The 12,129-nt window shown below is 34.6% G+C and overlaps 1 protein-coding gene across 1 annotated transcript; it reads right to left on the reverse strand.

Moving 5' to 3' along the window:
- Positions 1-247: 247 nt before the first annotated feature.
- Positions 248-3,421, reverse strand: LOC124505897 (60S acidic ribosomal protein P1-like). Its single transcript, XM_047071959.1, is given in 4 exon segments — positions 248-486; positions 893-997; positions 2,746-2,804; positions 3,285-3,421. Coding segments are annotated over 4 exon segments (540 nt in total).
- Between the last annotated feature and the right edge of the window lie 8,708 nt (positions 3,422-12,129).

A 12,129-nucleotide genomic window follows, 5' to 3' on the forward strand; every position in this document is an offset into this window, starting at 1 on the left:
TCACTCACATAAAAAAGATTCTAGTTTCTCTACTGTATTTCTATTATTTTATTTACTCTTGCAACTAATTAGCAATCTGTTGGGAGACACTTGGAACCATGCAAATATCCTTTTCCCCCTGACTCAGCCCCTTTATCAGTCTCTGATTATATTTTTTAATAATATACATATTTATATAAGTGCCTTTCTTTTCTTTCTTTTTTTAAAAAAGTGTTAAGTTTTTTATTGAACAGGTTACAGAAAAGGTTTACTCAAAAAGACCAAAGCCTATGTCATCATCAGACTCCTTGAATTCTTTTTTCTTTGCTTTTACTTTATTCTCAGTTGCAACAGCAGTGATGGAGGGTGCAGAAACTCCTGCTGGTGCAGCATCCACTGCTGGGGTGGGTCCACTAGCCCCTACATTGCAGATAAGGCTCCCTACATTGGCATTGGCCTAGGCCTTTACAAACAAACCCAGTCAGAAAGTTTCAACATTTACATATGCTGTTTTCTTTTGTTTTGTTTAATATAATTTATTGTCAAGTTAGCTAACATACAGTGTATACAGTGTGCTCTTGGTTTTGGGGGTATATTCCTGTGATTCATCACTTACATACAACACCCAGGGCTCATCCCAACAAGTGCCCTCCTCAATGTCCATCATCCATTTTGCCCTCTCCCCCAGCCCCGCCATCAACCCTCAGTTAATTCTCTGTATTTAAGAATCTTTTATGGTTTTCCTCCCTCTCTGTTTGAAACTATTTTTTCCCCTTTCCTTCCCCCATGTCTTCTGTTAGCTTCTCAAGTTCCACATATGATTGAAAACATATGATATCTGTCTTTCTCCGACCGGCTTATTTCACTTAACCTAATACCCTCCAGTTCCACATTGTTGCAGATGGAAGTATACCCGCTGTTTTAATAAGGGCATTGATCTTATTCTCTGAGACCAGCACCTCCTTGTCATGCAGGATGAGTGCCAGGTAGATGCAGGCAAGCTCACAGACAGAAGCCACTAGGCAGACAGACAGAGGAGTGCTGACTGGTGTTTGTTACCAGATGAAATGAGGGCCTCACCTCAATGGGGAAGGTATAAGTGCCTTTCTTAATAGAGTAACAGAATAATAGTTATATTTAAACCTGAATAATATGCCTTACTCATTTTTGTACTTCAAGTAGGCTAATTTAGGTACACTCCACTGGTCCATGATAGACATTCAATAAAGTATGTTTGAGAATAAATTAGCAGTTGTTCATTGGTATTAGTTAAATCAATGAAATTTAGCTTTGGTTTAATTACTTAAACCTTAATCACCGTTGATAATTGCCTTACAAGTAAAACAGCTACTACTAATATTGCTTCTATAATTTGTCATTAATAATCAATTTTATGTCACTTTTATGAGGTCATAATTATTATGGGTATAAAAAATCACTTTTACAATATTCATTATTAACATTTATTCTCTAGACTCATAGAGAGGCCATCTTTTTCACTTGCCAGCATGCTGTGCTCAAAAGCTCAGTCTCACATTGCTTCCTCCTCTCATCTCTACCATTTCAAATCCACATCTATTTGAAGACTCAGCACACATCAACTCTGCCATAAAGCTTTTATTTATTATTACAGTTCATTTTAATTTTACCCTTCTATATATTATAATGTCATATTCTGATAATAGTATGTACCAATTATATTGCCCTAATTATAATCAAATTATACAAGGAAACTTTTTCTATTTGATGACATATTCTGAAACAAATATATCCTTTAAAAATCCCATAGTGTTTTAAAAATTATTTTATTTAGAATATGTTTTATTTAATATGATATCCTAGTCCTCAGCAAATTATCAAAAGTTTAGTATTATATTAATGTATATAGAGCATTGCAATAAATTGATTATCCAAAAATAAATTCTTTTGACATATCTTGACCAAAAAAAAAGGTCTTTGCATGGTTATGGTTTATAAATAAGTGATAAGGAATATTATAATTAATTAATAGAATTATTATTTTTATTTATTTTTTAATGTTTATTTTTGAGAAAAAGAGAGAGCACAAGCAGATGAGGGGCAGAGAGAGGGAGACAGAGTCCAAAGCAGGCTCCACACTGTCAGTGCAAAGCCCAATATGGGGCTCAAACCCTTGCACTGTGAGATCATGACCTGAGCCAAAGTCGGAAGCTCAACAGACTGAGCCACCCAGGTGCCCCTACTTTTATTTTTCATAACAGATAAATAAGTGATTTTTAAAATTGTGATTCAAAAGATAGTCCCTATAGACTCAGTTAATATTTGGATTAAAATAAAATCAGATGCATTATCTTCCAATCTACCTGTGTGAATCATGTTTCCATATGTTTGTTACTTAATAGAGTTAAGTCCTGTGAACAAATTACTGGGAAAATGGAAGAGTAGGATGACCCTAAGCTCACCTCCTTCTATGGATACAACTAGATAGGTAACCCAGTGTAGGTAACCCAGAAAATGACCCAAAGCCTGGCAGAACAAACCCTATGACTAAATGTAGAGAAGAGGCCACATTAAAGAAGGAAGGAAAGGATAGAAACATGGTGGGGAGCTAAACCAAACCGTGGGAGGGAGGTATCCACGAATGCAGGAAAGGGAGAGAAACAGACTTTCATACCAGTGAGCCTACACGTGGGAACACAAATTACCATAACATTTGGCTTTGAAAACCAGGGGAAGTTGATTTCATGAGTTTTGACAACCAGCAGGACTTAAAATCTGAAACTTTACAAATCATCAGGATCTGCTCTGGGATAGCTGGTGGGGACATAGGAAACTGAGTCCCTGCTCTTAAAAAGACACAACAACAAATAGCCCTCAGAGATACAACAATAGAAGCCACAGTTTGAAAAATGTCTAAGGCATACACATGAGGGAGAGTTATACTAATCTCAGAGCATGAGCTGGAAAGACAGAGATCCTTGGGAGACTCCTCCAGAAACAAGGGAGTTGGAAAGTGTCATTTCCCTCCCCTGCTCCAGCATAAACGCATGGGAACCTGTGGAAACCAGTGCAGCACTCATGTTTGCTATCTGACTTGCTTATACTCCCCCCCTGTTCCATGTACTATGGCAGATCTGCCCCCTCAAGTCAGACCCGCCTCGGTCCCAGTGCTGTGGGTTCCCCTGCCAAGAAGATAAGTGCAAATATTGCTAACACCATGTCTCCTGACCCACATATTTTTCATATATACACCTTCCAACCCATCTGGACTTGGTCTTACTTGCAAGAATGGCAGATCCCCTCTTGCAGAGGACCAGTGCACTAACCTTGCTAAAACATCCCCCTCCTGTGCATGTTGAGGATCTGCCACCTCCAATACACTCTCAGACAGAGTCCATTCCAACCACAGCCACAAGCCTGGCAGTGCGCAAGCAGCCCGAACAGGGGGCCAACACCACTTCATAGTGATTTCTGCCCCAGGAAAAGGGAAAGATAACCACATACAGAAGTCATATCGTGACTCCAGCAGTATGCAGGGGCATATAGCTGGTCAGATTACAGACCCTGGCCACCTACAAAATCTTCTTAGGGGAAAACATAGAGGAAACACCCTGAAGTTTGGTACTATTTCATCTCTGGCAAATGACTAGTCTGACTCAACTCAAGCCCAAGGCAGCCTCAGACTGGTTCACTATCACCATATGATCAAACACAACCCCATCAGGCAAAGAGACCCACTTCAGATGATTCAACTGAAGGAAAATAGCAGCTCAACAATAACAGCAGGGAAAGGCAACACATAGAGGAGACACCCTTGATGTAGCAGCTTCTGATAAATAGGGGACACTGCACTACAGTGCAATACAGGACCTCTTCTTCATAAGACAGCTACTTTCAAGAGCAATAGACATAGCTGACTCTCCCAACATGTAGAAACAGACACAGAGAGTTAGACAAGATGAGGACACAGAGAATTATGTCCCAAATGAATGAACAAGACAAACTCACAGCAAGAGATGTAAGAAAAATGGAGGTAAGTCATACTTCTGATTATTTAAAGTAATAATCATTAAAGTACTCACAGAACTTGAGAAACGAGTGGAAGACATCAATGAGACCCTTAACAAAGAGAAAAAAAAATGGAGATGAAGAACATAATTAATTAGATTTTAAAAATATGTAAAAAATAGCAGACTAGAGTAAGCAAAGAATACATGAGTGACCTGGAGGACAGAATAATGGAAAGTAAGCAAGCTGAGCAGATGAAGGAAAAAAATATATATGCAAAATGAGAGTACTTAGGGAATTCAGCAATAACATAAAGTGCAATAACATTAGCATTATAGAGATCCCAGAAGAAGAGAGAGAAAAGGGAGCAGAAAATTTATTTGAGAAATAATATCTGAAAACATACCAAATCTAAGGAAGAAAACAGAAATCTAGGTCCAGGAGGTAGAGAGTACCCTCAAGAAAATCAACCCAAGGAAGCCCACACCAAGACACATAGTAATAAAAATGGTGAAAAGTAGTGATAAAGAGAGAGTTTTCAAAGGGGAAAAAGAAAACAGTTTCACACAGGGAAACCCCAGCAGGCTGCCAATTGATTTCTCAGCAGAAACTTTGCACATCAGAAGTCTGTGGCATGATATATTCAAAGTTCTGAAAGAAAAAAAAAGTCTGTAGTTTAGAATACTCAATTCAAAAAGTCTGTCATTCATAATAGAAGTGGAGATAAACAGTTTCCCAGACAAACAAAAGTTAAAAGATTTACGATTATTATACCAACCCTACAATACATGTTAAAGGAGACTCTTTGAGCAGAAAGGAATGACCATAAGGAGTGAGAAAATTATGAAACACAAAAGGAGTAAAATTATGTATATTATAAAAATCAGTCAAAGAATTCCAAAAACTGAACGATGTGAAGTATGAACTATATAACTAAATTGTGGGGTGTGGAAAGAGGAGTAAAGAATGGAAGTGATCATCAGCTTCATGTAGAACTGCTATATACATAACTTTTTTAACGTTTATTTATTTTTGAGAGAGAGAGAGAGAGAGAGCAAGAAGGGAGGGGCAGAGAGAGAGGGAGACACAGAATCTGAAGCAGGCTCCAGGCTCTGAGCAGTCAGCATAGAGCCTGACACAGGGCTCAAAAACCCATGGCCCGTGAGATCATGACCTGAGCCCAAGTCGGATGCCTAACCAACTGAGCTACCCAGGTGTCCCTAGAACTGCTATATACATAAGATGTTATGTATAAATCTAATGGTAACCATGAATCAAATACAGTAATAGACATGCAAAAAATAAAGAGAAAGTATTCCAAGTATATTATTAAAGAAAGCCAACTTATTGTGAGATAAGTAAACAAGGGAAGAAAACAAAAACAACTAGAAAACTAATATATATATATATATATGAACATATATCCATATATTATGGTAGCAGAGGAAGTGTCCATTGATAGATGAATGGGAAAAAAAGAGGTATGCTTATAAATATATGTATATATATGTATATAAATATACATATATCACATTTTTTTCCCATTCATCTATCAATGGACACTTCAGATGCTACCATAATTTAGCTATTTAAAAAGTGTTATAATAAACATAGGGATGTGCAAATATTTTCAAATTACTTTTTTTTCAATTCCTTGGGTAAACACCCAGTAATGGAACTACTGGGTCATATAGTAGTTCGATTTTTAACTTTTTGAGGAAACTCCATAGTGTTTTTCAAAGAGGCTGCACCAGTATGCATTCCCATCCATGGTGCATGAGGGTTAGTTTTTCTTCACATCCTCACCAGCACATGTTGTTTCTTGTGTTTTTGATTTTAGCAATTCTGACAGCTATGAGGTGATACCTCATTATAGTTTTGATTTACATTTTCCTGATGCTAAGTGATGTTGAGCCTATTTACATGTCTGTTGGCCATCTATATGTCTTTGGAGTCATGTCTTCTGCCCACTTTGTAATTGGATTTTCAGGTTTTGTTTTGTTTTGTTTTGTTTTTGATGTTGAATTGTAGAAATTCTTTATATATTTTGGATACTAACCCTTTATCAAATATGTTATTAACAAATATCTTCTTCCAGTTAGTAAGTTGTCTTTTAGTTTTGTTGATAGTTTCATTTGCTGTATAGAAGCTTTTTATCTTGATGTATTCTAACAGTTTATTTTTGCTTTTGTTTCCCTTGCCTTAGGAAACATGTCTAGAAAAATGTTGCTACAACTGATGTCATAGAAAATACTGCTCACTTGTAGGATTTTTATGGTTGTAGGCTCATATTTGAGTATTTAATCAATTTTGAGTTTATTTTTTATATGGTGTAAGAAAGTGGTTCAGTTTCATTCTTTTGTATGTAGCTGTCCAGTTTTGCCAACACCATTTGTTGGTCTTTTTCTCATTGGATATTCTTTCCTCCTTTGTCAAAGATTAATTGACAATATAATCTTGGGTTCATTTCTGAGTTTTCTATTATATTCTATTAGTCTATGTGTCTAGTGTGTGTGTGTGTGTGTGTGTGTGTGTGTGCCAGTACTATGCTATTTTGATTAGTACAGCTTTGTAATATAACTTGAAGTTTGGAATTGTGATTCCTCCAGGTTTGCTCTTCTTTTTCAAGGTTGCTTTTGTTCTCTGGGGTCTTTTGTGGTTTCATAAAAAAATTATGGTTGTTTGTTCTACCTCTAAAAAAATGCTGTTGGCATTTTGATAGGGATTGTATTATAGTATAGACATTTTAACAATACTGGTTCTTCCAATCCATGAGATTGGAATGTCTTTCCATTTCTTTGTATCTTCTTCAGTCTCTTTCATCATTGTTTTAGTGTCCACAATACAAGTCTTTCACCTCTTTGGTTAGGTTTATTCCTAGGTATCTTATGGATTTTGGTGCAATTGTAAATGGGATTGATTCCTTAATTTATCTTTCTTCTACATTATTATTAGTGTATAGAAATGCAACAGATTTCTATACATTGATTTTTTATCTTTTGATTTTACCAAATTCATGTATCAGTTCTAGAAAATTTTTGGTGGAGTCTTTTGGGTTTTCTATATAGAGTATCATGTCATATACAAGTAGCAGAAGTTTTACTCCTTCATTGCTAATTTGGAGACCTTTTATTTCTTTTTGTTTTCTGATTCCTGTAGCTAGGACTTCTAGTACTATGTTAAATAACAATGGTGAGAGTGGACAGCCCTATCTTGTTCCAGAAAAAGCTCTCAATTTTTCTCCACTAAGGATATTAGCTATAAGATTTTCGTATATATGACCTTAATATTTTCCCTGTATCCTTACTTTGTTGGTTTTTTTTTTTATTATGAATGGATGTTGTACTTTGTAAAATGTAGATGACAGGTTTAATAAGTAGATTAATGTACATACAAGATTTGTCTTTGGAGGATACAAGATGAGTAGATCTCTGCACCCACCCACCAGAATCTCAAAATTTTACATAGAGGACTTACAGAGGTTCAATCACATAGAGTTCAGTTGGTTTCAACAGTATATTACTCTCTCAAGGTTGCCTACTTGAAGTGACTCTGGCTATGGGAACTGTGGATAGAACGTGCATTCCTAGGACAGGGCAGCATTTAAGGTATCTCTGCTTAGGTACAATTCTGTCCAGCTTCTGGGTCAATTGGCAATCACATACTCTCAATGACCTCCCTGACACTCTACCCCTCTTGACTGCTGTTACAATCTTACATGTCCCCTATCTGTAAAATACCCTGAGAAGTCATCAAGGCGTGTTATTAGCATGGACGTTATTCATTTGGTGGCTAGCTGACTGCACTGGAGGCAGATGCCACAGCAACAATACAAGCACATGCGAGGAAAAGCACATGCGAGGATTAAGATGATTCCCAAAACAAGTAACAATTTTTTCCACCACGAGTCCCCATGATCCAACCGGCAGTCATGTCGTCTTGATGACCTCTCTTCCCACAATAAAGAGATAGACACAGAGCTTCTGATTTTCAGGTATGAAAATATTTAACTTCACTAAATATTTCCATATTGGTTATATACAGAGATCTCTCATATATGGTTTTTGAGAGCCCCTTGTTCACCATACCTTCACTGGTATTTGACAGTTTTAGTGAAGTCACACTTTTCTCAGACCTCTTATTTTTCCACGTGAAGGTATTTCAGTTACATTAACTATCATTTTCACTGGAGAATCTGAATGCTGGAGAAACCACTGACCATGCCCAGTGATTTCTCCTCTTGTCAGATCTGTGTGTTTGCAGAGAAGGTAAATTCTGATCTTTCAATATTATATAAAAAATGTGGTAGAACAGGCTCTGACCCTTTTCATGTGGCCTGTCTTTGATCAGTGCTACCTCTGACTAGATGGGCATGATTATCAAATTTAGTGTGTTGCTAAGTCCATTTGCCTGCATGCTCAAGCCATGGCTTTCATTTAAGCCTTTAGCAGTCATGTAGCTGAATACTTGAAATCTATTATTTGATTTCCTGCTTAGACTTCAGGTAAGGAAGAAAAAAATAAATCAATCTCTTAAAACTCCAACAAGCATTATAACAATTTCAATATTTAGTTAAGCTCACTTCATTTTAATTTGCATCCCTGATTATTGGTAAGATTGAGTAAAATTTTGTGCTTGTTTAACATTTGTATTGTTTTTCCCCCAAATGGTCTGCTCAGATGTTTTATCCAATGAAAACAAAATGTGCAGATACAGCGAACACAGTTTCAGAAATTTTCTCATTTTTATAATGTTCAAATCTAAGACAAACCTGAATTAAGTTGTTGAATATTAAGGCAAGAGAATACTTTTTTTATGCAATCAAAACAAACTAAAGAAATTAAATACAAAAGGTAAAAATGAGCTGTTCCTAAAATTTTCATAGCAGTATTCAATATCAGAAAATAATATTTATAGAGTTCCAAGCTGAAAATATACCAAGATATCCAAAGGATGTTCTATCTGGTTATTTAAGCATAACTGCAACAGGCAAAAATTTTCAAACATGAAAAAATTTAGATATACGATGCATGAGATACTGTTGAAAATTTTAAGATGTGAATCAAAATAATTTAAGGATAGCAAAGTCACCGTACAAGAACTAGTGATTAGCATAGACAGTATTTATGTCGATGAATGCCAAGCAATTTCACTACTTATATGGTTACAGAATAACCTATGTAATAATTAAAACAGTAGTTAACTATTTCATAGGACTTACTTTGTGAGGCAGATATAGTACTATTATTCCCATTCAATGCATAGAAACACTGAAGAAAAGTTAAATGAGTTGATTACATTAACAAAGTTATAAGTGACTAACTTGTAATTCGATCTGGGAGGTCTGACTTCAGGGTCCATGTTATTAATTATGTTATATAAAACAGAAAGTAAAGTATAAGCCTTAGATAGAGAAATAATTCAACTATTAAAACAATACCCAGCAATAGTAAAGACGAAAGAAATCCAAATCCATTATAATCAGTAACAATAAATGTTGACACTTCTAAAAAAAAAAAGTTTAAATAAATGAATTGCATTCTTAGGTGTGTTTTTCATAAACTTTTTGTTTTAATCTTACTGTCATCTCTTCAGAAATTGTCTTTCATGGTGAAAATTATTTATCTGAAGTATAGAAATTCAATTTTAATTGTGTTTGTTTTCTTTACAATACAGAAAAAATTAATTATACATAGTAGTTTTTAATAAAACATCATCCCTAGTGCACTTTTTATTTTCATAGGCAATATGTATCTTTTTACCCAGCATATGAATAGTAAGATGTCAGACAATGAGTAATGCACTAAGTTTAATGACGGTCTGGGTGGAGAAATCCAAGGTATTTATTGTCCTTTTTTCTTGAATTTTATATGATAAATTATTTTTGATGAACTTGTGACATCTTTTGTTCCTTCAAACTTTCTAAATTACATTTATTACTGGTACATTATAGTCATAACTTTTATCTATGTATGTATCTACATCTTTACCCTGCATCGCTATATTTAAACATCTTTTCCTGATTAGTTACCCATTGCTAGCTCATCCACTTAGCCCTTAACCACTCTATATACGTATGTGCATTTAAATTTTTATTTCAAAGTTAACATTCTACATTATATGCATTTAGTTTCCTCAACTTGTTTGCATATTACTGAAACTACTCAAATGTTCTACTTTGAAAAACATAAAAATTTTCTCATAATTATCAATGATAACAAACAAGATAAAAATTCCATTAAGAAGTTTTATTCAATGTAAAAATGTTTAAAATAGTTTATTTATCTATTTATTTAAAATTATTCTAAATGTTTTTATTTATTTTTGAGAGACAGAGCATGAGCAGGGGAGGGGTATAGAGAGAGGGAGGCATAGAATTTGAAGCAGGCTCCAGTGTCTGAACAGCACAGGGCCCAACATGGCGCTCAAACTTGTGAACCATGAGATCATGACCTAAGCCAAAGTCAGACACTGAAGTGACTGAGCCACCCAGGTGCCCCTTAAGTAGTTTACTTTTAAGATATCACAATCTTGTTACTTTCTGTCAGCCTCTCAAATGCTAAACAAGTATGTTGATAAAGTTCTTCAAATATTTTTATTAGAATCATAAGCATCTACACTGCACATTAAGTAAGATTTATTAAGCACTGATTATGTGCCAAAAACCATGCTAAGTGCTTTATACATATCACTCAATTAATTCCTCATAGCAATTATATTAAGTAAATATTATGGCTTCATTTTACAAGGGAGACTAAAGGATAATTAATAAGTAGCTTGCCTAAATTTATAAGATAGACACAATATATTGGAATCTAGGTCTGATTCCAGAGTTTGTATTCTTAACTTGTGCAATATATTCATTCATAATTTTTTTAAATTTTTTAAATTTTAAATTTAAATTTTAAATTTTTTAAATTTTTAAATTTTTTAAATTTTTTTAGTTTCACAAAAACATTAATGAAAGACAGCCTGGGAAGCTTTTAATCTCTTAAGAGATGTTTGGAGCTTCTGGAGAGTTCTCAGTTATAGTAGACTGCATGTTTGTGGGTATGGAAAAGAGGAATGAAAATTAATGTAAAAGTATGCTATGTTAGAATTGAAGGAAAGGTTGTAAGAGATGGTTATCCAGGGGCTTGTGAGTGACTCAGTTGGTTAAGCATCTGACTCTTGATTTTGGCTCAAGTCATGATCTCGTGGTTCCTGAGTTTGTGCCCCACATTGGGCTATGCACTGACAGTGTGGAGCCTGTTTGTGATTCTCTCTCTCTGCCTTCTCTCTAAATAAATAAATAAATAAATAAATTTATTTTAAAAAATGGTTATCTGTGTAAGAGGACATAGCTGTCCTTGAAAGTTAAGGTAAAACTGAAAATTTAATCTTAAAAAATAATCAGTGAAGAGTCTCACAAAATAAAACAAGTAGTATGTTCTGAAAATGAAAACATTTTAAAAATTTGACACTTGTTTTCTTAGCATTGGTTATAGTCTGAGTGTGATGGATCAGAGGAGAGAGCACATGGTGAATGACAACACCCACAACTATTGTGGTGATCAATTCTTAAAGCTATAATTAATCTACTGCTATTTTGTGGCACAAAAGACAGTTTTAGCCAGGAGGAATATGCTAACTGATAGGTAATTTTTAAAAAATGTACATTGCAGAATAATTGTCCCTTATGCCTTAGGTGACATAATGAGGCATTAGTCTAAAAAACATTTTTATTCCCTAAGAATTGCATGAACATTTGTGCAAATGAATTTGATGATACCTAATTGGTATTATGGTATTAACTTTGTAAATAAGCATATGGGAATTAGTCAGTTTTATCCTGTTCATAATTGACATGAGTAGAATATTTTTAGAGTCAATTAAAAAACATTCAAAGTTTACTATTCCTATTTTGTTCTCTAGAGAGTTTCTGTTCATATAACATCAATCATCAATTATCAATATTGTGGTGCATATATTTAAATATATCTGCCTATTTAAAGGGCATTTGACAAATGTCTTTATATTTTATAATTCCCTGGTGTCTTATTTTTGTAAAGAAAGTTACACAGAAAGCTGGGTCTAACACTGAATTCATAGAGCAGTTTCTGAAAATTTGCCAACTTAATCTGAATTTTGTGTATTACAAAATGTCCATTTATTTGGTTGCAT

This window comes from Lynx rufus, unplaced genomic scaffold (genome assembly GCF_022079265.1).
Source record: "Lynx rufus isolate CCGP_SWC_20201006 ecotype Redwood Valley unplaced genomic scaffold, mLynRuf1.p SCAF_9, whole genome shotgun sequence".
NCBI lineage: Eukaryota > Metazoa > Chordata > Mammalia > Carnivora > Felidae > Lynx > Lynx rufus.